At 55.5% G+C, this 26,546-nt stretch overlaps 2 protein-coding genes across 9 annotated transcripts; both read right to left on the bottom strand.

Annotated features, from left to right (window-relative positions):
- Nucleotides 1–238: 238 nt before the first annotated feature.
- FLOT2 (flotillin 2) lies at nt 239–17,178 on the bottom strand. Of its 8 annotated transcripts, XM_081580316.1 has the most exons (12): nt 17,005–17,178; nt 11,310–11,391; nt 7,395–7,485; nt 5,276–5,366; nt 4,182–4,305; nt 3,438–3,556; nt 3,202–3,315; nt 2,978–3,097; nt 2,670–2,884; nt 2,076–2,259; nt 1,620–1,769; nt 239–1,530 (listed from the first exon to the last, which is right to left on the bottom strand). In XM_081580316.1, the coding sequence occupies exons 4-12, from the start codon at nt 5,348–5,350 to the stop codon at nt 1,492–1,494; spliced, it is 1,140 nt and encodes a 379-aa protein (XP_081436442.1). In that variant the 5' UTR covers nt 5,351–5,366; nt 7,395–7,485; nt 11,310–11,391; nt 17,005–17,178; the 3' UTR covers nt 239–1,491. The 8 variants fall into 8 exon arrangements, with proteins under 8 accessions (XP_081436442.1, XP_081436444.1, XP_081436440.1 ...); XM_081580318.1 differs by lacking the exon at nt 7,395–7,485 and having other exon boundaries at nt 11,310–11,414; nt 16,985–17,178; XM_081580314.1 differs by lacking the exon at nt 5,276–5,366.
- A 103-nt stretch (nt 17,179–17,281) lies between these two features.
- DHRS13 (dehydrogenase/reductase 13) lies at nt 17,282–22,505 on the bottom strand. Its single transcript, XM_081580312.1, has 5 exons — nt 22,257–22,505; nt 22,047–22,165; nt 20,863–20,986; nt 20,364–20,675; nt 17,282–18,401 (listed from the first exon to the last, which is right to left on the bottom strand). The coding sequence occupies exons 1-5, from the start codon at nt 22,381–22,383 to the stop codon at nt 17,950–17,952; spliced, it is 1,134 nt and encodes a 377-aa protein (XP_081436438.1). The 5' UTR covers nt 22,384–22,505; the 3' UTR covers nt 17,282–17,949.
- Between the last annotated feature and the right edge of the window lie 4,041 nt (nt 22,506–26,546).

The raw sequence follows: 26,546 nt of genomic DNA, 5'->3' as shown, positions 1-26,546 counted from the left end.
CCTGGCAGCCCCTTCCATCTTGTGTCTGCAGTGGAGCCAGGTCTCCCAGGGCTCAGATCTGGCTTCAGCACCTGGGCAATGGCTGCCCTGCTTCAGGAAGCTAAGAGGGCAAGGCCAGGGTGCTGCTGCCCCCCAGTGTCTAGGGTGGGGAAGAACAGGCAAAGTGTAGCCTTTAGGCTGAAGGGGTGTGTGGGCAGGTTCCCAGTCTCTCTCCTCACAAAAGACACAGTACAGGGCGTGGGCATAACCAGATCTTTATTTTACCGGAAAGGACAGGCAGCGGGGCAGTGCAGCATCCAAGCCCCAGACCGGACATGCAGCATCCACATGCAGGAACAGCTACACAGGCTGGGGCAGGGCGAGGGGTGGGGGACCAGGACCACAGGACACCTGCAGCGTCCCTGCCAGGATGCTGGGGCCCTGGGCTCTTCTGCCTCCTCTGAAGCAAGGAGACAGAGGACTGGGCTGCTTCCCCACGGCTGGAACCTGATCATTTCTGGCCAGGAAGCAAACCGGCACAAGTGGGGAAGGAGTCCAGTCAGCCTACGGCACTCGATTCTGTACAGGGCTGGCACAGCTCTGCCCACTGGAAGGGCCCGGCCTGATACTCAGGGCAGCACAGTAGGAAGGGGGTCTGTACATTTTCTAGTCCCCAGAAGGGCTGGATCCTGATCCCAGAAAGGCTTAGCAGAGTTGGGATCAAGCCCCACTCCAGGGAAGGGGCTTCCCTGAGCACGAGCAGGGGCCTCCTAAGGCAGTAGTAAACTGAGGGAGCTGCTCTACACAGGAGGCCTCGCCTCTGTGCCCGTGGGCGCGGGAGAGAGGGGTGAGGTATGAGAGCAGGCCTGGGGCTGGGCAAGGGTTGGGGGAGGGCGATGGCCCTGGGCCTGCAGCCACAGCTACCTGGGCCCAGAAGGGCTGGAGTGGGCGAGGGAGGGGACTTCCTGGGAGCAGGTTTTGGGCTGGGAAGACCAGGCCAGGAGAGGGCAGGGTGGCCGTCATCCCCAGAATCCCTGCACCCATGCTGAAGCTCTGGCTGGGGCCATGGGGCGGGGGGGGATGGACAGAAGCACAGAAAACTTCAAGGCACCAGGATTCTCGGGAGCAGCAGGGCCACCCCCACAGACAGACAAGACGGTGACTGTAATAAACATCGTCAGTTTAAACTACATGATGTGTATTGAGGGTGTGAGGAGAGAGGGAGAAAAAAAGACAGACCAACAAAGGAAGAGACGTACAGGAGATAAGGGTGCAAGAGACAAACCAGACACTCGTGGCAGTGAAAGTGAGGCTGTGGGATGGAGGAGAAGAGGGAGGAGACAGACAGAGACAGAGGAGAAGGGAAGACAGCCAGAGGCCTGAACACGCAGCACTTCTGGTCCCTACAGAATAAGGCACCAGAGTCAGTGACGTTCCCGTCGTCCCTGTGGTATTAAAATGGGTGCTGAAGGTGGGGGCGGTGGCTGCTGAAGGGTGTGGGCCGACAAGACCTCACACCTGTGCACCGGTGGCCTTCTTGATCAGCGGTATCTGCAAGGATGGGAGATGCCATGAGGCCTTGGCTCTGGGGCCCCCACCGCTCTGCCTGGGCAACCCACCGCAGACTGCGAGACACCCACCTTAGACAGGTCCACACCCGTCAGGGCGTGCACAGAGGCGGGCAGCTCAGCCAGCAGTCGGTTCACTTCTGATGTCACCTTGCTATTGTCCCCACTAAGGACCACAATCTCATCGACTTTGGTCAGTGGGGCGGCAATTTTGGCAGCAATCTAGGAGGCGGGGTGGGAGGAGAGCTGGTTGCTACTCGGACTCCATCCACCTGCCCTATCCAGCATCTCTCCCTCCCGTCTCCACCTCACCCCATCCCAACGCAGCCTGGGTGGCCCTTATTTGCAATAAAGGTCAGATGGTCCACTGGGTTAGGGATGAGCCTAGGCCTGTTGTAGAGTTCTTCCTTATCCCGCTGAGTACTTCCCCATTTAACCCTCCCAGCCATCCTGCCGCTGTGTTACTGACAAGGCTCAGAGAAGTCCGGCACTTGCCCAGCCAGTCCCAGCCTGGGGTGGGAACCTTACCCGGGGCAAGGCATCCAACACCAAGGCCATCTTGGCTGCGTCTCCGTATTTCTGGTAGGCCTCCGCCTTGAGTTTCATCCGCTCGGCCTCTGCTTTGCCCATCGCCTCAATGACTGCCGCCTCTGCCTCCCCGATTTTGCGGATCTTCTCCGCTTCTGCCTGAGCCAGGAGGACCTGCTTCACCCTGGGGGAGTCCGGGCGGGCAGGGTCAGTGGGAAGTGCCAGGGGTCCCTCAAGCCTTGCCTTGGAGCCAGCGGACCCTCGAGTCCTCCGCTTTGGCAGGTGTCAGGGGTGAGGGACCCATGAGGGCAGTGCCCTGGCCTTCTGGCTCTGGCCTGGAAGAGGGCACTGGCTCCCAGAGGCCAGATTGGAGAGGGGGGACCTACCCAAGTGCCGTCTGTGCCAAGCACACCAGGCCCTTAAACCTCTGGCACCTAATTCAGTCTTCCTAACAACAATCCCATGGGGCAGGCGGGTTACCCCTACTTCCCAGTGAGGAAGCAGGCATGGGGGCCTCCAAGCTTGGCCAGGAGCGGAGGGGGTGCCTGGATGGCAGAGGAGCAGGACTAAGGCGGGGGCCCCAGAGGCACCTACTTCTCGCCCTCGGCGATCTGCTGTATGCGGTGGGCCTCGGCCTCAGCGGGGCAGCGCACGGTGGCAATGAGCTCCTTGTCGGTGCGCAGGATCTCCTGCGCCTCCACGGCAATCTGCTTCTTGCGCTGCACGACCTCGATCTCAATCTCTTCCTGCCGGATCTTCTGCTGTTCGCGTGCCCCTTGCAGCTCGTAAGCCAGCTGGGCCTCAGCTGTCTGTGGCGGAGGAGGGTGGTCAGCACGTCAGAGGTCGGCCGCCAAAGTCCTGGGCCTTGAGCCCCAACCCCAGGATGCCCGACAGCTTCTCACCTTGATGTTGACCTCCTCGCTGAAGGCCGACTTCTGCAGCTCAAAGGCTCGCTTGGAGTCGGCAATCTTGGTGTCTGCCATGAACTTCACGTCCAGCATCTCCTTCTTGCACTCGGCTTCCTAGGAGCAGGAGGGGCAGGTGCTGAGGGTCCCCCTGAGTAACCAGGGTTCCCACCATCCCTGCTCTCCCTCATCCCCGGGGCTAGGAATGCAAGTCCACATACCCGGATGCCTGCGTCCCGCTCAGCCTCAGCTACCCCGATGTCAGCATCTCTCTGGACCACAGCAGTCTGTGTCTTGCCCAGGGAGCTCAGATAGTCCACTTTGTCATACACGTCCTGGGGAGGGAAGGGGAAGTCGTCCCTGGGAATAGTCAGAGGCATAAAGGGGCCCCTCCTGCCAAGCTCCCCTGCCCCGGATGGATGGACACAGGGGCCACAGCCTTCCCGCCACACCGCACCTTGATGGTGAAGCTGAGGATCTCGATGCCCATGCGGCCGACGTCAGGGGCTGCCACCTCCCGCACCAGCTTGGCAAACTGGTCCCGGTCCTGATAAATCTGCTCCACCGTCAGGGTTCCTGGGGGCGGAAGGATCGCGGGCTGGCTCCCCAGGGGCCCAGCCAGCTTGGGAAAGGGAGGAGGCAGCCAGGGAGAGGTCTGAGTGTAGGCAGGGGTCACACGGTCTGTGCTGGGTCTTCCTAGGTGTCTTTCTATCTGACTGTGCTGAGTCTTTGTTGTGGCATGTGGGATCTTTAGCTGCAGCATGTGAACTCTTAAGTTGTGGCATGTGGGATCTAGTTCCCTGACCAGGGATCGAATCTGGGCTCCCTGCCTTGGGAGTGCAGTCTTGGTCACTGGACCACCAGGGAAGTCCCTGATGGGTTTCTTTTAACACTGAGTCTCCTCCTGCAGGGTCTGGGCAGGATGAGGAAAAGTGCCCCAAGCAGCACTAGGTTCCTGACCAGACTGGCAGTCACTCAGCCCCATCTCCATGCTCTCTTCTTCACTCGAGTCTCCTGATGTTTTGAAAGGAAATACATGACGGAAAATGTGTCAGCTTTTCTGCTAGAAGCCTCTCAGTGGGACTGACAGGCCCGCCTGTCCAAGGTCCCCTCTCCCCTCCCTGGCCTTGGCTAGGGGATGCTGTGTGGCTCCTTGCAGGTGGTAGAGGGAGAGGGGTCCCTGGGCCGGGCAGGGCCTCACCAAGGATGGAGCGCAGGTGTCCCTCCAGCGTCTGCAGAACAACATTCTTGATGTCTTGCACGCTCTTACCCAGGAACTGCTCGCAGGCCACGGCCAGGAGCTCCTTCTCGGTCATGATCTTCACCTGCCGGTGATCACAGAGAAGCCTGAGCCAGGCTGGAGGCAGGCAGACAGAGGCCCCAGACCCAGGAGGATGGTGGCAGTCGGTACCCCTCCCCTCCTTTTTAGGACCTGGAGGCCTCGGGGTGGGGGAGGGAATGGTGGTGGGAGGGGCTGGGGTCTGCTTGAGGCCTCCAGCAGGGAGAAAACACAAGGAACTCATACTGAGAAATTTCACCTTCACTGGCAGCCCTAGGCTCTGCCAGGGCCTCTCTCCTGGACATTCGGGGCTCCTCCCCCCCAACCCCTCCATCCACTCTCAGCCCCTCAGCCTGCAAGTCTCTGCAAAAAGGAGAATGAGCAATAGGGGTGCAGACAGACAGACTAGGAAAGAGCCAGGAGAGGTGAGGAGACAGGTCTGTGGTCCATCACCGGAGGTGGGCATCCTCCTGTCTTTCTTTCCCAAGGCACCAAGCCAACCACTCCTGCACCAGTGGCCTTTGAGATGGCTGAACCTGCCCTGTGAGGACCTCTGGAGAGCAGGAAGCCCATCACCCAGTCACTGGGCTGGGAATATAATGTGGCTCTGACTCCAGAGCCCAGAGCTCCCCGGCTTCACGTGGCCTCGCCCTCTGGTCCCCACCCTGCAGCCCCCTACCCAGGGGTCAGGGGAAGCCTGGGTTCTGGGGCTTGCCATTTCCAACACCTGCAAAGAACGGGGAGGGGTTAGTGACACACGAGCCCTCAGCACTGCTTCTGTCCTCCGCTGGCCCGCTGGGGAGAGAAGGGGTGTCTTGTTAGTCCTGCTGGGTGGCCAAGAGGCTGAGTGCAAGTTCCGGTGGCGACGACCCTCTCTGGGAAGGGGGGTGGGCAGGGGCAGGGCCGCTGGACAGAGACTGCCCCTGGCTGCCGGCCTTTCCTCGTTCCCACCCCAAACCCCAGCGTGGGTACGAGGCAGCTCAACGGACATGCGCGGGGCTGCTGGGTTACTATACCTGGGCGACACCCGTCACAGTTAAAGCTACCCCCTCGGCCGTCTCTACGTCCTCACAGCGGGGCTGCAACGTCATAATCTCTAGGGAAATCCTGCCAAGAAATGCAAAACAGGGGCCATGGGTCTGGGGGCCCAGGGCCTGGGGTGCGGGGAAGACTTTGACATCTCACTGTGCCGGCTGGGATGGGCCAGGGGGTCCTGCTGCAGGAGACAGAGGGGGTGGGCTCTCCAAGGGGTTGGAGCTGGGAGTATGTGAGGAGAGGGGTGGGAAGGCAGGGCCTGGGTGCAGATGGCTCAGCGGAAGGAGTGTCGTGTGCCACCCACGTGTACACGTGTCCTCTGCTCACATCAGCCTGGCTGGAAGAGCGGGAAAAGGAAGTAGAGGAGAAGTAGTTGGGAATGGTCTGGGCTGGGAAGGCTGGGGGTAGGGTGGGCAAGAGCCTTGGCGTAGCTATGTGTGTCCTTGGATAGCACATAAGTGCTGGTCCTCCGGGCTGTGTTTGTGGGTACCATCTGACCATTCCCTAGAGGCCTTCGCCTGTTCCCTGGGCATGCTCAGCATCCCAGGGTACCCCGGAGGCTGTTGAGAAAGTTGCCTCATAGCCTGGCATGCTGGGAGTATGCCCACTGCTGGACCAAGAAGGAGGTGATCCTGTGTTTGCCCCACCCCACCAGGGGAGCCCTGCCCGTCCCTCTACCTGGCAACAAGCCAAGGCTGGAAGCCCACTCTCTGGGGTTGGGGCCAGGTGGGGCCAGTGGAGGAAAAGGCTGGGGTCATGCTAGAGCTTTGGAGCCAAGGAAGGTTCTTCCCAGATGACCTGTGTCCTCAAGGGTCCACATCACCCAGTTGAAAAGGGACCTGGGTATTAGCAGCTATTTCAAGTGGAGTGTGGGCTTGGAGGGAGATGAGGCTGTTAGGCGGGGTGTCGAGGGAGGCCTGGCCCCTACGCATCCCACACAAAGGGTCTCTGGGCTTCTTCTCTGCTCTGAGGCCTGTCCTTCCATGGTGATGAGTGGTGGGTGTGATGGGGAGAGTCTTCTTCCCCATTAAGGATAAGAGAATGGGTGAGGCAGGGTGTGGGGGTGCTGGGTTTTGCCTGAGAAGCTGAAGGACAATTTCATGGAAGGGTGGAGGATGGGTAAGGTGACATGTAGGTCTCCTCTGGCCTGGGGACGCGCCAGCATGCAGGCTCTGAGGGGCGGGGGCTTTCTGATGTCCATCGCTGCCTCGCTGCCTCCGCTGTGCCTGGAGCTGACAAGACGCTCAGCGGGGAGCTGGCAAATGGACCAATGAAGATGGGAAACTGCGTTGCTAAATGCATCTCTATGGCTGCATGGCAGTGAGGAGAGAGACAGAAGGTCGCTTGCTTTCCTAGGTGAGATCATGTCTGTAATACAGATGGCGTTCCTCGAGCACTTCTTTTCTGAAAATCCCAAAGCGAGCACCCTCACATTGCTTTACTTGCCTTTCTAATATTCCTACAAGGCTCAGGGAGCGCTCGATTTTCCCCCTTTTGCAGATGGGGAAGCTGAAATCTGCTGACAAAGAGAGCTGCTCAAAGGTGTTCTCGACAGAGAATCAGGAGCTGGGAATGGCCATGGCTCTTTTTGCTCAGGCCTGTCAAAGAGGTTGGAGGCGGTCAAGGGGTGGGGTGAACACAACTCCCCAGGGGACCCGTTTTTCTGGCGCTGCAGAGAGGAGGGTGTTGGCTTGGAGAAGGAGCTCTGTGATGCCTGAAGGACTAGGACTCCCGCAGGAGTCGTTAGGACGGACCCCTCCCCACCTGGGCAGCCCACCTCTGTCACAAAAGGGCCTGTGTCTTCTCCTGCCTCAGCTTACTCTCAATGTAGGTTTGGTGTCCAAGGACACCCCCTGGCAGACTTGGGCAGAACTCCCAGAAGCCCTCACTCTCTCTCCCCACTCGCAGCCCCCCATGAGCCAGAACAAGGGAGTGAGGGACCCTAGAGGCTCCATGAGGCCACCCGGAGCAGTGGTGGTGGGAGCAGAGGGCAGGGAGGCGCGCTCTCAGGAAAAGGGAGTCCATCTGGAGTCTGCCAGGCCCCCGCAGGGTGGGAAGAGAGGAGGTTAGACACAGAGGAGGAAGCAGGCGGGTTATTACCTGTGCAACCCCTGTTACGAATAGCGGGACCCCCTCCGACGTCTCAATATTCTCACAGCGACACAGGATGGTCATAACCTCCAGAGACAGTCTGAGGAGCAGCCGGGGGAGGGAGGGAGAGGTAGGGACAGGAAGGGGGAGGAGGGGACACAGCAAACACACACAGTGGTTACCAGACAAGCACTGGATGCCTGAGGCCTGGGGGTGGGGGTGGGGTCGCTCTCAAAACTTCAGCTCCCATCCCCCACTGCCAGCTCAGCTATGTCATAGGGGAACAGAGACACCCCTGCGCTGGCCTGAGGCCTCTGGGTCTCTTCTTCAGCCCCCACACCCTTCCAGTGAGAAGCTACTGGGCTGGAGGTAAAGCCTGCTGATGCCCTGGGCCTGTGACCTGAGGTTGGGAGGCCTGTGCGCAGGGCACCAGGGTTACCCACTGCCTCACTTTCCCAGGAGATTCCTGGCACAGTCTGGCTGGCAGCCTGAGCTCCACGCTCCAGACAGAGGCAAACCTGTGTTTCCAGAAACTGGGGTGGGGGAGGCCACTCTAGGGGTTCGTGAGCCACAGCAAATACCAAATCCTGCTCGGGGCACAAACCCTCAAGGCCTGTGCTACTTATCCCTAAGAAGGCAATTTAGGGCCAGAAGAGTCTAAAGAAATTTTTGGATTTTCTGATTTGCGGGGGTGGGATGTGTCAAGCAGGGCTGGTGTGGGGGGGAGTGTGTGCGCCCCTGCCAGAATATTCACAGGGACAACTGGGAGTCACTTCCAGAGCTGGGCACAGCAGAGTCATGGCAAAGAAAAGGTGCGTCGAAGCTACCGGGGCCTCCCTGGGGCAGGGTGTGTGCCCGGGTGTGCTGGGTGCTGGACCAGGCAGAGGCCAGCCTGTGGACTCAGAAGGTTTCCTTAAACCAGAGGGATGGAGGGCAGAGGCTGAGGTGAAGGAGCAGAAGCAAGTGGAGTGGGGGGATGAGGAGCAGGAGGCAACGTGGGTCCCCCCACTCTCCAGCCATGCGCATGTACACGGGTTGACTGCCTTCTAGCCCCTCCCTAACAGCACCCTCAGGCCAAGAGGACAGCAGACCCAGCTCAGACAGGCACCCATCAAGCTCTCTTTGGGGAAGGAGGAGAGGGAGACAAGAAAGAGGGAAGAGGGAGGGAGGTAGGGGAGGAGAGAAGGAGGGAAGGAGACAGGAAAGGGGGGAGGGTTGGGAAAAGGGGGGAAGAGGGAGGAGGGGAGGGGGGAGGAGAGAGGGAGACAGGAAAGAGCGGGGAGGGGGAGAGGGAGGGAGAGGGGAGGGAGGGGGGAGGGGAGAGGAGGAGGGGAGGGAGGAGGAGGGAAGAGGGAGGAGGGGAGGGAGGAGGAGGGAAGAGGGAGGAGGGGAGGGAGGAGGAGGGAAGAGGGAGGAGGGGAGGGAGGAGGAGGGAAGAGGGAGGAGGGGAGGGAGGAGGGGGGAGACAGGAAAAGGGGAGGGTGGGGGAGGGGGAAGGGGAGGGAAGAAGAGGGAGGGAGACAGGGAAGGGGGAGGGAGGGAGGGGAGGAAAGAGGAGGGGAGGGAGGAGGGGGAGAGACAGGGAAGGGGGAGGGTGGGGGAGGAGAGAGAGGGAAGGAGACAGGAAGGGGGAGGGGGAAGGGGAGGAGGGCAGGGAGGAAGAGGGAGGGAGACAGGGAAGGGGGGAGGGAGGGAGGGGAGGAGAGAGGAGGAGGGGAGGGAGGAGGGGGAGACAGGAAAGGGGGAGGGTGGGGGAGGAGAGAGAGGGAAGGAGACAGGAAGGGGGAGGGGGAGGGGAGGAGGGGAGGGAGGAAGAGGGAGGGAGACAGGGAAGGGGGAGGGGGGAGGGGAGGAGAGAGGAGGAGGGGAGGGAGGAGGGGAGACAGGAAAGGGGGAGGGTGGGGGAGGAGAGAGAGGGAAGGAGACAGGAAAGGGGGAGGGTGGGGGAGGGGGAAGGGGAGGAGGGGAGGGAGGAAGAGGGAGGGAAGAAGACAGGAAAGGGGGAAAGGTGGGGAGGAGGGGGAAGAGGAGGGAGGGGAGGGAGACTGGAAAGAGGGGGGAGAGAAAGGGAGGGGGAGGGAGGGAGCAGGGGAGGAGGGAGGCTGCAGCTCAGATGCCAGAAGTGGAGGAGCCGCTCAGGTTAGGGAGAGACAGCTGCCCCCATCGGGGCCTCAGGACAGGACAAGACACGGCAGCAAAGGGCAGCGGGAGAGACCTCACTGAGTCTGGAGAAGAACAGCTGACACTGAGGGCAGGTGACATGGAGGATGGCTGTGGAAAGGACCTCAAATGGGAGGCTGGGCTAGAAACCTAGACCTCCACTCTGACCTAGGAAGCGCCTGCCGGCCTCGGGGAAACAAAGGTCCCAGCTGGGGGAGATGCCCCTGCAGCAGGCTAGGGGACAGGGAAGGGGCCGCCCCAGGAACCCAATGAGTGGGCCCCCCCACCCCTGTCTGTGGGCCCAGAGGGAGGGCGCTGAGCCTGGCTGTGGAAGAGCTGCTCCTAGGATGAGGCATAAGGTCCCCTACCCCTCACCTTCAAACCTGCCGTCAGAGAAGCCGGGCCCTCCTGTCTTGGGGCTCTGCTCCCGGAAGCAGGAAGTGGGAGGGGACCATGATGTGGAGAAAGGGCCTCTGGGGTGTCAGCAGCACCCGGCAGCGCACGCCTGGCAGGACAGGTCTCGGGGCAAGCGGACACTCTCTAGGCCCAGCTGTACGTCGAGGTGTTTGGACGAGACACTCTGCTGTCCCAGGACTGTGTGGTGGCTGTGGGGTGGGAGGTGACAGTGTCTCTGGAGAGGGGACCCATGGCTTCTGTCAGGCCAGCTGGCCTCCTCAGGAGTCTTAGGATCCTGAGAGGAAGTTGTGACCGCCACTAATTACTTTCTGGACACTCACTTTTGACCTTGGGCCGGAAGTTCCCCAAGATCCCTCAACCGAGGCAGGGCCAAGAGTGGGGAGAGATGGGCAGTGGAGGGGATTTGGGGAGATCAGTGAAGTTAAATCGTTGTGACATGCTTCCGATGCCCCTGACCTGAGCCAGCACCCTCCCTGCAGCCATGGGGCCTCTCTCGGCCGACTGTGGGGCTGGGATACAGGGGGATTTCCTCTGGAATCTCCACTGCTTCCCCCTCACAGGACCCCCACCCCTGCCAACGGGCCTGCGCTTTCATAGCTCTGCTGCCTGTGTCGCCTGGTTCCTGGCCTGGAAGAATCTGGGCCCCTCCCCTGATCGCCCATAATCAGGAAGTGGGTGCTGGTGGAGAGGTAACCGGCCAGCCTCATCTCCTCCTGGGTGGGCAGTGAGGGGGACAGGAGAGGCCTGGGCCCAAGTCTAGCCCTGCCCTGGGCTCTGGGAAAGCCAGTAGGTAGAGCCTGAGCTGAAATCTCCCTTCCCCTTCTAAGTCTCTCCAGACTGATGGAGGAGGTCCAGACCCGTTTTGCCCAGCCCCGGTGCCAATTCCTCAGATCCACATCCCTTGTCTTTAATACACAGAGCCCCTTCAGACTGTAGCCATCGTCTGCCATTTAGCCCCTGCCTGCATTGTCCCAGGGTCTGCACAGGGTAGAGGTCTCTTCAAGCCTTTCCTCCTTCCTAGGACCACTCCAAACAGGTATGTTATTAAGGCTTCGTGAATAATTCTGAGCTAGAATCAGGGCGTTAGGGTTCTGCCTGAATTGCCTGGGGCAGAAGTGATGCTCTCACTGGAAAAAAGCACACCGACCAAGGAGGAGGTGCCCACAGACAGCCCTCCTGACTTCCCATGTAACCCATTCCACCTGCCTCTTGGGAGGTCTCCCCAACTAGAGTGCAATGCAGCAAGTGGTAGATGCTCTAGCTCAAGTGGCATGAAGGGGGTAAGGATGGAGACCCTCTTCTCCCCTGCCCACCACGATGCCCAATCGCCAGCCCCCAAACCCTTACCTCTGTGTGTCGGAGATACACCACCAAGCCCAGGCCCAGCCGCCAAACACATACTGTTTATAGTCGGAACCACAACAGCCCCCTGGAGAGCAAAGCAAACCAAGGCTGGTCAGTTAGTCCTTGGGTCTGTCTACCCTTCAACGCCTCCATAAGCAACGCTGGGCCTTCGCCTGCTCTGACACTTGACCACTCCCACCACTGGGTGCCAGGTGTGGAGGTTACAGATAAATGGGAGACAGGCCCTTAAGGCCTTGGGACCTAGTTTGGTAGACAGGCAATTTGCATAGAAAGAAGGGGAGCCAATGAGTGGTTCAGAATATATGTGCTTTCAGAGAACAAAGTCAGTGGGCAAGAGTGAACAGGGAAGCTCCCATCTTTGATTCAACCATCTGTTCAGCAAACAAGTACTTTTCTGTGCTAGGGAAACAGAGATGAAGGTACAGTTCCTCTCTTAAAAGAGGTGAGACTCGGAGGAGTGACCTTTTCTTGAGCTGATGGTTGTACCATGTGACTGGCCTGTTACCAGGATGGGATCAGTCCCGAGGGAATGCAGGTGGAAGGCTAATGCAAGGGAGTCTATAAGCCAAGGGGTGGGGTGGGGGTGGGGTGGGGGTGGGCTGGCTCACGCTCAGCAGACCTCTCAGTGAGGCTGGTTCCCAGGGGTTCAGAGTGAATGGGAGTGGATGGGGAAGAAGGCAAGACCTCAAAACAGAAGCCAACTCATGGTACCAACTGGAAAAGTGAGAGAAAGGGAAAAGGCCTAAAAAGGAAGTGACTCCTGGAAACTATGTATCAACTAAATAGCCAGTTGAATCTGGCCACCACCCAGATTCACTTCGTGGACGAGCTCCGCACAATCTCTATACAGAAATGAGAAAAATCAGTTCTTGAAATTCTTGTTGCGAACCCTCCTGCTGATGCCGAAATTAATCAACAACTTCAAGAAAACTTAGTAAAAGCAAGAGGGGCTGTTTCCTGGCAGAAACAGATGATTCAAAGGAAACATGACGGAGGAATAAGCCAGTGGGCATCATCATTTCCGCATTCACGAACTTGGGTTTTCAGGAAAGTCTAGGGTGGGTGCCTCCCAAGGTCAAAAGTCAGGGGTAGTTTTGTGTAGCTGGGTTAATGTCTCTGAGGCCTCATGGCAGGGGACAAAGCCGGGTGGAGGGGCAGAGGGCAGACTGCAGAGTATTGTAGGTATTGGGCCAAGCAGGGGTGTTGTGTGTATGTGCCTGACTGATGGGGAAGTCATTTAACCTAAGATGCCACACTTATATTTGCATTTTAGAAACCCCACTTTGCATAAGGAGTCAGGGAGGCTGGGGAGAAGCAGCCTCTTGCAGTGACCCACACTACACACAGTGGCTGACGTGGGGGGATAACTTCTAGAGTAGTCTTTATCCAAAAGAATGTCCTTCTCAGTTTGAAATGTTCCACGGTTGTGCTGTGCAACAAAGCAGCCACTCGGAACATATGTTATTAAGCACTGGAAATCTGGCTGGTATAACTGAGAAAATGAATTTTAATTAACTTAAATTAAATTAACCTGTGGCTCATGGCTACCATATTGGACAGTGTAGGTCTAGAGCCGGGGTTTGGGTGGTCAGGCTAACAACCAAACAGAGACAATAGAATCACGAACTGGAGAGAAGTTTTACATAGGTGGAGGGACCACCTGACGTGAACAACCGACTCACTGGAAAAGACCCTGATGCTGGGAAAGATTGAGGGCAGGAGGAGAAGGGGGCGACAGAGGATGAGATGGTTGGATGGCATCACCGACTCGATGGACATGAATTTCAGCAAGCTCCAGGCAATAGTGAAGGGCAGGGAAGTCTGGCGTGCTGCAGTCCACGGGGTTGGAAAGAGTTGGGACACAATTTAGCGACTGAACAACAACAAAGGAACAAAGATCCCACAAGTGTGACGGGCCTGCCAAGATAGACAGCTGGCAAATGATACTGCCCACTGGGCAGTCCACCTTGTTTCCCGGGTCTGCCCTGTGCATGGTGTACAAGCTGCTGAGCCTGAGGTTCAGGGAGCCGGGAGCATCCCTGCAGTGTGAACAGGGTCGGGAAGAGGTCGCAGGTCTCTGGAAACACCTGTTCACAGGACTGCTGCTCAAGGTAAGCCACCGCAGGCTGCTCTGCCCTGGGGATGGGGTGAGAGGAGCCTCTGAGGACCAGCAGTCAACTTGAAACCAAAACCATCTTGGGATCCAGTGAAACTGGAAGAGGATCAAAAACCACAGCTTGTTCTACTTCTTCTGGTCTGGAGGGGGTTGGGGCACAGCGGCACAGCTTTCTCCAACCAACCCAGGGCACTTCTCAGGGTGCAGGGGGAGGAGATGGTGGTAGTGGTGGCAGGGTGGGATGGGGGTAGGGGAGCCAAGGGTGGGAATCCACGCTTTGAAGTGAAAAGTGAAGCATTAGTCACTCAGTTGTTTCCGACTCTGTGTGACCCCATGGACTGTCAGGCTCCCCTGTCCATAGAATTCTCCAGGTAAGAATACTGGAGCGGGTAGCCTTTTTTCTTTTTTTTTTTTTACCTTTAACTTATTCTTTGACCTTGGGAGCAGGCTGCCACAGCTCAGGCTGGGCCTCGGCCAAGGGTAACATGGCCAGGTTCCCAGGGGTAGCAACAACAGGAAGCTGGAGCTGCCTGGCTGCCCCACCCCCAGCAGCCTCCTCCCCTGGAAGGCATCTTCCTCCCAGCTTCCTGGTCACCCTGGGGACCACTCCCAAAAGAGGACTCTTAGGTGACCCTTACTTGACCTCTCCAGTTCTTACTGTCTCCAGACCTGGAGACAATCCTCCTACTTTTATCTCACTTCTTCTAACTCAACCTACTTTCCTTTGCTATGTCCTCAACCAAGCTGAAGAATCACAAAATATCCTGTCATAAGTTCTGCCTCACTCTTAGCCCTCCCCAAACACAAGCACCCGTCTGGCCCCTCAGGAACACTCCCTTTATTCCTGCCCCTCTTCCCTTCTTTTATTCCTACTAGTCAAGAAGACCTACAACTCTACTCTACAAGGCAGATTTATTTTTTTGGTCGCGCTGCAGGGCTTATGGGATTTCAGTTCCCCACCCAGGACTGAACTGGGCAGTGAAAGTGCTGAATCCTAACTACTGGACCATCAGGGAACTCTCATACAAGGGGGATTTTTTGAGCCCAAATCCCCCCCTTAGTAGTCTGGCAAACCCTGAATGTTCATAAATACATAAAATAAGATACATAAGAAACAAATCTTTAAAGCTATATATGTGTGCTATGTGATACACAGTAACATGTATAATGTTATTAAATAATAAGATCTGTGGTAGATTTAATAACTGGCTTAATTTCAAAATAGCAATGAGCATAAATGATTTTTACCATACCTGCAACAAAGGCAGTATGGTAGGAAAATATCTGCTAATCCTATCATGGATTGTTGCTGACATTAATAATCGTAGGAAACACTAACTTTCAGTTAAGATTAGTGTAAATAAAAATGTACTGTTTTCCTCTTATCAAATGCAAAGACCTCTAAATTCTATCCACAAGCTCCAGGTTAAGAATTTCTCACCTACTGTAGAGATAAGAGAAAGTTGTGTGGTGTTTGGATTCCCCTTTTAAATGCCCCAAAGTAGAAACAGAGAAAAAAAATTGTGTACTACAGAATGAAGGAGGGAGGATAGACAAGAAGAACCTCTAGACTTTTCAAGTGGAAAAGATGATCATGATATATATCAACATCCTCCTTCTGAAAGTGGGCTGCATTAGATGCCCCTGGACTTAGAAGTGAAAATGAAAGTCGCTCAGTCATCCCACTCTTTGCGATCCCATGGACTATATAGTCCGGGGAATTCTCCAGGTCAGAATCCTGGAGTGGGTAGCCATTCCCTTCTCCATGGGATCTTTCCAACCCAGGGATCAAACCCAGGTCTCCCATACAGCAGGCAGATTCTTTACCAGCTGAGCCACCATGGAAGCCCCCTGGACTTAGATGCAGGTCCAATTAATGGGGTGTAGGTAACAGGACTGGAAGTCCACATGCTAGCAAGAGCCACAGTGCAGTTCGATCATCTCAAATCTCAAGGTACTATTACGCTGGGCGTCATCTCGCTCTCTTCTCTTCCACCCTCCCTTGACTCCAGCTCTCTTAATTCTCAGTGCGGCCTCCTCCCTGCACCCCTAAAACAGCTTCGAAGTTAGCACTGCCTTGGCCTCTGGCTAGAGTACCCTAGAAACTTGGAAGGCACAGAGCAGCCCATCTTAGGGGTTCTTTTTGCCCCTCAGTTTCAGGATCGCCAAAAAGACAAAACTGGAGTTTTTCCTCCTTGGCCCAGAGTCTGGGCTTCTAGAGAGAAATCCCACAAGAAAAAAACAAGTGTGATGTAGATTCAGGTTTCTAAAAACCTTTAGGAGTGGAGGTTGGGACACTGGCCCAGGTCTGAGAGAGGAGCAGGTTTGGCCTCAGTGGTCTCTGGGGGTCTCCCTGGTGACCCCAAGGCTATCTTCTCTGGTTTTCAGGGAAGTGAAAGATTTTTTTTTTTGGCTGTGCTGCAGGGCTTGCGGGATCTTAGTTCCCTGATCAGGGATCGAACCCCGGGCCCCTGCAGTGAAACCACGGAGTCCAAACCACTGACTGCCAGGGAAGTCGCAGGGAAGTGAAGGATCTTAATTTCCCCACAGGAGTAGGGTCCTAGTCAGAGAGATTGACTATGAGATCCAAACTGAACCAAAGTCCATGAAAGTTCCCAGTGGATTCATCCCAGCTCTCAAAGTGGGTGGCAACAAGCCCTGGTCAGGCCCACCCTCTTCTGCTTAGTTCTGCAGCTGGCCCTAACAACTCGGTGCACAGGTGGAGAATCCATACTGACAGTGGGAAGTAGGATATGAGCGTTTCCTGTAGCTACAGGCCTCCACGCTGTCGGGGAAACACGGGCCCCAGCACCCGCGGCATTGGCTGCACAAACTGGTGGCTTGAAAGGCTTCTGCCACTTCCCAAGACACCCACAAATAGCAGCCTTATGGCAAGATCTCTTTCCCTCACCCAACATTGCGGAGCCCCCATCTCGCCTAAGCGCAACAGAAATTCTGGAGTCTGCAGCATTTTGCAACCAGAGCAACACAGCCCGGAGCCAGGTTTCTCAACCTGTAGAGGCCGCACCCGCGTCTCCGGGGCGGGCAGTGCCAGTAAAGCCTGGCAAGCCTCAGCCTGCTCGGAATTAACGGATCTGTGCCCAGAACCCAAGGATCCAGGTCCATCGCCCCTCCCCAGACAGGCACCTGCGACCCACCCACCCCTCGTTCCGGGCGCTGGCATCCAGCCAGACTGTTCCCGGAACCCCCAAGGCTTCGGCTCGGGATCCTCTAGGCCACAGGGGAGACCCTGCCCAAAGGAGGAGGCGGAGAAAGGAAAGGAGAGAATAAACACGGGCAAACACGCAGGGCGCGGAGGTGGGGGGAACGCCTGGTCGGTGCCCTAGGTCGCGGAGCACGGAGAGTGGGGGTCCCTCCTGGAAGGGGTCTCCAGAGCTACCGTAGACTCAAGCCCCACCCCCGGCACTGCCCACCACTCCCTCAACCCTCAGAACCCTTCCTCGGCCTGGCCCCTCTCCCGCCCTCCCAAGCACAGCCCTCGCCCCAAACACCCACCCGGCGCCGGGCGTTCCAGACCCACCTCCCTCGGGGCCCCCTCACCTGAAACCACCAGCGCCTCGTTGGGCCCCACCGTGTGACAATTGCCCATGGCGCCGGCGGGACGGAGGGGCCCCCCCCGGGGGTCGCGAAGACCTGGACAGCAGCCTCCGGCCCGCACCCCGCGCGCGCGCCCGCCCGCACAGCCGGCCTCGCCCTGCCTGTCGGGCCACCCCCAGCGGCCGCCCGCCCGCACCCCTCCGCGGTCGCAGCGCCGCCGGAAGTGTGGCGGCGGAGGGCGGGGCCGGCGCGGCCTGCAAGGCAGTCGGAGCGCTACCGGTAGAGTCAACACGCTTTATTGCACAGCGTAGACATCGCGTACCCTCGACTCCCACTGGGAGTCTGAATAACCACCGTCCTGCCCTTTCTCACCTTCCACGTCCCAGCTCCCACCTTACAGCGGTCGGCCCTGGAGCCAGCCCGCTGGGGGTTCCAATTTCAGCCCCTGCGCTTACTAGCTGGGAGACCTTGGACCAGTCCCTTATCTGCCTGAGTCCCTCACCTGGCTGCTAATGCAAAAAGGGGATAATGAAACTACTTAGCTACAGGGTCGAAAAGGGCCCCGCTGAATAATCCTCAGTGTTCGCAGTGCATCCGATTACAAATTCCCAGGCCCTATTCCGGGGCTGATCGGCATGCCTGAGGGTAGGGCCTGGAAATACGAAATTCACATTCCTGAGAAGCCGCAGCAGATACACTACGTCCCACCTCTCAATCTGGGGTTACCGTTCCTCTCAGGGAGAAATAATCACCCTTCATTTCCTTCCACCAGGAAACGAGCTGTCCACGACATACCTCGAAAACCCCGCTAAGTAACCATGGAGGCAAAAATGGCAACTCTCTCCATGCCCAGTGCATGGCCCGGCACACAGCTAAGGTTTTAAAGGTCCACCAGGTGCCCTGGAAAGCTTCCTCGTCTGTGTGGGGGTTGGGGGGTGGGGGGCGCGGTTAGGAAGCCTGAGGCTCAAGTTCAGCTTTAACCGGAATTTGGCACGTGACCGTAGACCTGTCTGCTGAACTCTGAGGGCTGGGGTAGAGTTCGGAAGCCATGGGCTCCTCGGGGTGGGGGCTGCTCGGAGAGGATGGAGTCCCCGGGTCCTCAGGCTGGGAATCTTCATCGGATTCGGCATCCTCCCCAGGCCCAAGCCCTGCTAGCTTCCTGCTGGCCTCCCACAGCCGGTGAGCTGCGCGGTCGTCTCTGGCGGCTGGGGGCACCTCCTCCACGTGGCAATTGGCGAAGTACCTCCCGCTGAGGGGCTCAATGCCTTCCTGCAGAGCGCAGTACAGGGGTGTCTGGGCACCTCCTCGCGGTGCCCGCAGCACCAGCCAAGCCAGGGGGCGCAAAAGTGGGCGGAGCCATCCAGGAACGTGGCGCAGGAAAAGCTCCGAGTTCACTGGCCCTGTGGACCGGAAGAAAGGAAGCAGCAGGGAAGACGACCGTGGTTGAGGGTCTAGGGTAAGAAGCAAGCACAGGGCTACAAAGGAGTGGGGAAGAGTCCGGTTCCAGGGAAGCCAGGGTCGTATTAACCAGGTAGTACTTAGGTACCTGATAAGCTGACCTCACTCGTTTCTAACAGCAAGCCACTTCTCCATCCAAGCTCCTCACACATCCTCATCTTCCAGATATTGCTCATGCTGTGTCCCTGCCTGCTCAGTCACTTCAGTCGTGTTCGACTCTTTTCCACCCTATAGACTTCTCCCATGGGATTCTCCAGGATTCTCCTAGCCTGGAACAATTCTGTCTCTCTCCATCTGTTTTTCTAGCTCATCTTTTTTCCTGTTACTTTGTGTTTTGTTTATCTTTTGGCCTCCCCCAATGGCATGTGGGATCTTAGTTCCCCAAACCAAGAATCAAACCCTCATCCCCCGCATTGGAAACATGTGGAGTCCTAACCATTGGACTGCCAGGAAAGTCTTCCTGTTCCTTTGTTTAACCAGAAAACAGTTATGAACACCTACAGTAGACCAGCCACTGCTTTGGATATTAGAGATATGGAGTGTAATAATGGCTAGCTATAATTATTATTATCACTATTATAATTTTAATGAGCCTTAGGTAATGATTATCTAATATTCAGTATGGTATTATGGGTCAGGCAGATCTTGTTATCCAGCAACTTGTTCCCTAAGGCAGGGATGGGTCTTCAGTTCAGTTCAGTTGCTCAGTCATGTCCAACTCTTTGCGACCCCATGGACTGCAGCACACCAAGCCTCCCTGTCCATCACCAACTCCCAGAGTTGACTCAAAACTCATGTCCATTGAGTCAGTGATGCCATCCAACCATCTCATCCTCTGTTGTCACCTTCTCCTCCTGTCTTCAATCTTTCCCAGCATCAGGGTCTTTTCCAGTGAGTCAGTTCTTCGCATCAGGTGGCCAAAGTATTGGAGTTTCAGCTTCAACATCAGTCCTTCCAATGAACACTCAGGACTGATTTCCTTTAGGATGGACTGGTTGGATCTCTTTGCAGTCCAAGGGCCTCTCAAGAGTCTTCTCCAACACCTCATGGATGGGTCTTACTAATTAGTAAAAGCACTCAGACTATACGAATGGACCCCTAGACCCTGGATGACCCAGCCTCTCTTGCCACATTCCCTTCCTTACTCTGTTCCAGCCACAGCAGGCTCTCTGTTCTTTCTTAAACACACCAGGCACTTCTGCCTCAGGACCTTTGCACTTGGTATTTACTCTGTTCTTTTACTGTTCTCCCTAGAATGCCTCATAGGTCATTCATTTCCTTCAAGCTTCTACTCAAATGTCACCTTTTCAGTTACATCTTCCTTCACTGCCATAGATAAATATAGCACCCCCTGTCATTTCTTTTTTCTTTTTCTTTTGCCAACTCTGTCATTTCTTAGTCCCCTTACCCTGTCTTATCTTTCCCTGCAGCACTTTAAACACCACTTGTCATTGTATATATTTATCAGCTGTCTCCTCCTTCTGTAAAGTAGAATGTAAACTCTACAAGGATGAGGTCTTTGTTTTGCTTACTGCTACATCCCGTGCATTGAGATTAATGCCTGGAACATAGTAGGTACTCAGTAAATGCTTCCTGAATGAGTAATTATTAGCTAACATCATCAGTTCAGTCATGCAGATGGCTCCTTGGAGTGAGAACCTAGGCCTTCCTCATTACCTTGCCCTACCCAGCTGTCAGCATCTGAGCTTGTGGTGTGGGAGGAAAAACCCAGACAAGGAGAGCCTGGCTTCAAGATCAGCAAGAACGGGTCTCTCCCTGGACCAGGCTTCCTTCCTGCTCTGAAATTCTGTGGCTCAGTGAGGGGCTGGGGGAGCAGGGGAAGGGGCAAGGATGGGAGAGGGTGAATGAGAATGAAGCAGAGCCGCCAAAGAGCCGAACCTCACCTGGGTGGGCTGCATAGCAGGTGACACCAGTGCCCTCAAGCTGAGTGGCAAGCTCCCTGGCGAACAACACGTTGGCCAGCTTACTGTCGGCATATGCCCGCAGTTCCTGCTGCCAGCCCACCACTGGGCGGTCCAGGCGTGTGAAGTCGAGGCGGCCTCGGCGGTGCGCGGCAGAGGAGACCACCACCACACGGCTGGGGGCGCTCGTCTTGAGCCGGGGCAGCAGCAGGTGCGTCAGCAGGAAGGGGCCGATGTGGTTCACGCGCAAGAGCAGGTTAAAGGGCTCCCGGGTCCGACCGCAGGAACTGATTCCTGGGGCAGGGGCTAGGTGTGAGCAACTGCTCCAGAGGGATTCTCGGAGGCCTCAGCGTCCCCCAGGTGAGATGGTGGTAGGGGGCATCCTTCCCACATGTTTACCAGTCCCCCATCCAAGCCTGCCTGGAAGGGTCGGCTGCCCCTGGGCACCCTACCGCCCCTCCACAGGTCTGCTGTTCCTCACCGGCATTGTGGATGAGGATGTCCAGCCGTGGCTCGGAGCTCAGGAAGGCAGTGGCAAAGGCCCTCACGGAGGCCAGACTGGCTAAGTCCAAGGCCATGAAGATGACTTCATTGTTCCCACTCTCCTGTGGAGTGGCAAGGAGTGGCTTGTCATACTCACCCTTCTCTTCTTCCTTCTCCCCAGGCACCAAATTTTGAGAGTTCAGCTCCTTCTACTAGCTAAGATCTGCCCCAGGCATTAGAATGTAGTGGATAAGTGTGTGCATGCTGGATGCAAATCTTGACTTTGCTTATTACTAGAGTGATACCTTGGGCAAGATAATCTTTCTGAGCCTTAGTTCTCTGTAAAATGGAAATAATAATAGTACTGATAGAGTTATTGTGAGGATTAAATGAGTTAAGATATGTAAAATCTTTAGAACACTGCCTGGCATGTAGTCACCACTCTGTAGGCACTTGCTTTTTTTTTTTGGTACTTGCTATTATTATTAATATTGTCATACCCTCTGCCCATTATCGTTTACCCTAAAATCTACAACGGACTACTCACTGGTCTCCTCCAACCCACTCTTACCCCCTACAAACCAGGTGCCACACAGTCACTTAGGGGTTCATTCCCAAAGGTTATTCTGACAGTCCAGTTGCTGCTGAGGACACTTCATTGGATCTCCGCTGTCCATTCTATGAAATCTGATCTCCTCACTAGGGTCTATAAGGGCCCTCAGAACCTGGCCCTGGCTCGGAGAGTTCAGCCCCTTCCTTTTGCCTCTTCTCCCCATACTCCGTGCTCCAGCCTCATTAAACCTTTCAGTTTCTCAAGTCAGACCGGTTTATCTTGCCTCAGGGCCTCTGCATATGCTGTTCCCTCTGCTGTTCTCTTTCCGACTTTCATTAGAATAACTTCCACTGATTTTTAAATGCCTTAGAACAGCAATTACTTCCTTCAGATCTGGTGTCCCTTCGCTGTGTAACCAGAGCACCTGTGCACCCTCTTCTCCATTTGGAGGACCGGGCTGCACTGTCCTTTAAGGGACTGGATAACCCCCCGCTCCCCCGCCTCCACGTCCCGAACTGCCCGGCTCTTTTCTGTGTGTGTCCTCGGTGTTTCAGTCCACTGTTCACCCTCCCGCCAGGCCCCGCTCTCCCACGACAAGCCCCGCCCCGCCCGGCCCCGCCCTCCCTCACCTGGCGGAGGTCGAACACTGCCGCCTCGCCGCGCTCCCGGCTCCGGCAGGCCAGCACCACGCGCGCTCCCCGGCGCGCCAGCTCCAGCGCCGTCATCTTCCCGATGCCGCTGTTGGCGCCTGAGGAGAGTGGGCGGGAGCCAAGCTGAGGCGTCGGGCCCCCGCCCCGCCGTCTCTGCTCCCCGCCCCCTGCCCACCAGCCAGCACTCACCCGTGACCACGGCCGTGCGGCCCCGCAGGCTGGCGAGGCCGCGGCACGGCGGGGCCTTCACCAGGTTGTAGTAGACAAGCACATAGGCGCCCAGTAGCAGCCCCACGCCCAGCAGCAGCGCCTCCATGCCTGCCGCACCTCCGGGCTCCCTCCCAGTCCCGGAGACGCCTGGATTGCCGCCCGGGGGGCTGCGGGCTCTCCCGGCACCGGCCTGGAAGGGCGCCTGGCGCTCTTCGGCTTGGCGGAGGCGGAGGCGGAGGCGGAGGCGGGCGGGAGACAGGGCAGGGATGTGTATGCGTGCGTGTGTGCGTGGGCCCTGGGAGCGCCCCCTAGGCGTGTGTCTGCGTCCTCGGGGTGTGCGCTGGTGTGAAAACCTAGGTGCCTATGTGCGTTTGCGTCTGGGAGCGCCCTCTAGGTGTGTACACGCACCCCTAGTGAAGGTGCTAGTGACTTTTTGGTATGTAATGTGCCCATGGATCCTGGGATCGTCCTTTAGGTTGTGTGCATGCCTCTGGAACCTGTGTGTGCGCGGCCGTGTGAGCACCTTGTAGGTGTGTGAGTTTGTGGGCTTCGAGCCCCTCCAGGTGTGTGCATGTATCTGTAGTCTGTCAGTGTGTGCATGAATGACCGTCTTCGCGTGTACCTGTTCTCTGTGCTGGGCTCTGTAGCGGAAGACTTGCAGGAGGGGGCTTAGCAGACGGGTGGGCTCTTTGGGTGTCATTATGTAGCAGTCCTTCCTATCTGGAGAGGAGTGGGCGCCTGAATGCTGCTGTGTCTGATAGTGAGTCTAGTCCTGGATTCTTTGCCCTCTGTGAACAAGTCCATCAGTTCCTTATCCTCTTATTTCAGCCTTTAGCTTCTAGGATCTTCTCAACCCAGGGATCGAACCCAGGTCTCCCACATTGCGGGCGGATTCTTTACCAGCTGAGCCACCAGGAAGGAAGCCCTAGGATTCTTTCCATTTCTTCCCATAGAGGTCAGAGAGGTGACACAGTGCATGCAGGATGGCACCATCAGTTCACGGCTGTCAGGATTCACTTATTCATTAGCTGTCTATCTCCCTGCCTCCTCCCACCCCACTAGACCCTTCCTTTATATATATATATATATATATATATATATATATATTTGGCTGCACTGGGTCTTAACTGCAGCACGTGGGATCTAGTTCCCTGAGCAGCGATTGAACCTGGGGCCCCTGCATTCAGAGTGCAGTCTTAGCTGCTGGCCCACTAGCGAAGTCCCCCACCCCTCCATTTCCGAAGGGAAGCAGGAAGAGAGTGTAAAATCTGTCCTCTAATCTCCGATTGCTGGGAGAAATATCAATAACCTCAGATATGCAGATGACACCACCCTTATGGCAGAAAGTGAAGAGGAACTAAAAAGCCTCTTGATGAAAGTGAGAGAGGGGAGTGAAAAAGTTGGCTTAAAGCTCAACATTCAGAAAACTAAGATCATGGCATCTTGTCCCATCACTTCATGGGAAATAGATGGGGAAACAGTGGAAACGGTGTCAGACTTTATTTTTTTGGGCTCCAAAATCACTGCAGATGGTGATTGCAGCCATGAAATTAAAAGACGCTTACTCCTTGGAAGGAAAGTTATGACCAATCTAGATAGAATATTAAAAAGCAGAGACATTACTTTGCCAACAAAGTCCGTCTAGTCAAGGCTATGGTTTTTCCAGTGGTCATGTATGGATGTGAGAGTTGGACTGTGAAGAAAGCTGAGCACCGAAGAATTGATGCTTTTGAACTGTGCTGTTGGAGAAGACTCTTGAGTCCCTTGGACTGCAAGGAGATCCAACCAGTCCATCCTAAAGGAGATCAGTCCTGGGTGTTCATTGGAAGGACTGATGTTGAAGCTGAAACTCCAATATTTTGGCCACCTCATGCAAAGAGTTGACTCATTGGAAAAGACCCTGATGCTGGGAAGGATTGGGGGCAGGAGGAGAAGGGGATGACAGAGGATGAGATGGCTGGATGGCATCACAGACTTGATGGACATGAGTTTGGGTAAACTCCAGGAGTTGGTGATGGACAGGGAGGCCTGGCATGCTGCAATTCATGGGGTTGCAAAGAGTTGGCCACAACTGAACGACTGAACTGAACTGATCTTCAGGATAAAACTTGTCTCTGGAATGATTCTCACAGGTGGGAGAAATAGGTAAAGAGACTTCATCACTGAATAGAGGTGATTATGATGGCTGAGTGGGTGGGGACAGCTAGGGAGGCATGGGTAAGGGTATTATTTCTGGCCAGGTGACTTGCCAGGAGAAAGGAGAAATCCAGTACAATTTAGCACCTGTTGTTTGGCACTCACAGCATGCCCAGCAGTGCAGGTAGCCTTGGAAATATCGAGCAGAACAATGTTTCTGCCCTTAAGGAGTTCACAAGTCTCATCGGGGGAGGAGGAGAGTGGTGGAGGCAAAGCTAGACGGGTGGGTGAAAGCCAGGGTCAGACCTCAGATTCCAGTGGAGGTTTCCTGTTTATCTGCACCATGGATTCAGCATTCACGTGTCCATACTGTGGGATAAGACTAGGGATGGAATATGAGTGAAATAAATCGATGTGCTCTCTACTCTTGCCAAAACAAAATCCTGACATGCAAACAGGTGCCACTCCCTCTTAGTGCTGGCATACATACACACAGCTGTGTACTCTAAGGAGCAGGAGATGGTTTTCAGGAAAAACTTGGCAGATAAAATTCCTTAGGTATAATGTGCAAGGAGAAATAGTTTGGTTAAAAGAGGGAGCTTGGGGGCCTGAGAATTAAGGTAATGAGTGAACTCATCTGATCAGGGGCTGCAGTTGTCAAGTTGTGACTGCAAGTCGAGTTACTTGTGGCATGACTGAGTCTAGAGACTGGATTTCTTTGTTCTTCAGACACTTGAAACAACAGACTGCTCCGCACTAGATTCTAAGCTCAGGGGCAGGGGCCACATCTGCCCTGGTGATTGCTCACAGCAAGTGACTGAGACCAAGATCCCAGGCCCAGCAAAGGCTGAGCACTGCAGGAACTTACGAGTGATACTTGAAAAATGAATTGCTCCATACCCAGCTAGGGCTGAGGAGGCAAAAAAAACCAGTGTTACGACTTCTCCCAGACTAGATGGATAAAATGATTGCAAATAACTGGAAGGAAAGACAGCCCCAACTGCTTGGGTTAAAGCTTCTGGATCAGAATGCAGAGGTCTCATGCTATCTCTCATTTAAAAAAATTTTTTTTGGCTGTGTGGGATTTCTCTAGTTGCGGTGAGTGGGGGCTGCTCTTCACTGTGGTGTGTGGGTTTCTGGTTGCGGTGGCTTCTATTGTTGCGGAGCATGGGTTGTAGGCGCGAGAGCTCAGCTGCTTCGAGGTATGTGGGATCTTCTCAGACCAGGGGCCGAACTCAAGTGCCCAGCTTTGGCAGGCAGATTCTTTGCCACTGAGCCACCAGAGAAGTCCAGCCATCTCCTGTTTTAATGTCTTGGTCTTGGAGCCAAGAGGAGCAGGGATCTGGACTCTTGGGATTCTTGCAGAAACTGATGACATCAAATACTCAAGCCCTCTGAATTCCCTCAAGTTACCCACCAAGCCATACAACAACCCGCCGTTGCAGCTGAACCCCTCCCCTTCATTTGGCCTTCCCACCCTAGGCACACTTTTCTCCAGCACCTCCCCTCTCCTGACTTCCCTGGGGACTGAGTATCTGGGAATGAGACTTGTTCAGTGGGGCTGTGGGACCAGGGTCTCAGGAGGGTTCTCTCTTAAGGGTGATGACAGGTAGGACAGACAGGCAGAAAACATAATTTGAAGTATTTTTGTTTTTTTATATACAGAATACAGGAAAGTTTCTGTAAAGTCTAAAACATTACAATTACTATGTACATCGGTACTAGTTGTGGGGGTGGGGGGAGAGGAGGGAGCCAGGGGTGGGAGGAAGAGGAGAGAAGTGGCAAGAGAACAAAAAAAGGAGACAAAACAGGTTTACGACAAAAACGTTTTTGCTACAATAGACAATTTGAAGAAAACGCTCTACCACATGTAGTACTGTACACAGTTTTTAAAAACATTGAAAAAATGTCATCACTAGATGTATTTACACAAAATCCAAATACACTTTTCCTTATTTGAAATAAAATAAGATGGACAGCCAGAAAAAGAATTCATTTCTCATTTGTCCATAATACACAGTAGCTACCTGTAGTGCAACCGCTGCAGAAAGGGAAAATAACCTGGAGGGTGGGAACCATGGAAGGAAGGTGGGTACGATCTTTATATTAAATAAAACAATGATATTGTATAGA

This window comes from Giraffa tippelskirchi, chromosome 3 (genome assembly GCF_054371585.1).
Source record: "Giraffa tippelskirchi isolate mGirTip1 chromosome 3, T2T-mGirTip1v1.2.pri, whole genome shotgun sequence".
Classification (NCBI taxonomy): Eukaryota; Metazoa; Chordata; class Mammalia; order Artiodactyla; family Giraffidae; genus Giraffa; species Giraffa tippelskirchi.
Note: the sequence above shows the minus strand (reverse complement) of the source record. Positions and strands in the feature narration are given on the sequence as shown.

Bases quoted from the DNA above. Each gene is read 5' to 3' on its own strand.
- DHRS13 (XM_081580312.1), bottom strand. From the start codon at position 22,383: ATGGAGGCGCTGCTGCTGGGCGTGGGGCTGCTACTGGGCGCCTATGTG. The intron at 20,676-20,862 runs GTGAGGAACAGC...CCCCTGCCCCAG, and splicing joins CATCCTCATCCACAATGCCG to GAATCAGTTCCTGCGGTCGG. The intron at 18,402-20,363 runs GTGAGGTTCGGC...TCCGGTCCACAG, and splicing joins CTGCTATGCAGCCCACCCAG to GGCCAGTGAACTCGGAGCTT.
- FLOT2 (XM_081580314.1), bottom strand. From the start codon at position 17,053: ATGGGCAATTGTCACACGGTGGGGCCCAACGAGGCGCTGGTGGTTTCA. The intron at 4,306-7,394 runs GTAATAACCCGC...GATCACCGGCAG, and splicing joins TCGTAACAGGGGTTGCACAG to GTGAAGATCATGACCGAGAA. The intron at 1,531-1,619 runs GTGGGTGTCTCG...CCATCCTTGCAG, and splicing joins CGGGTGTGGACCTGTCTAAG to ATACCGCTGATCAAGAAGGC.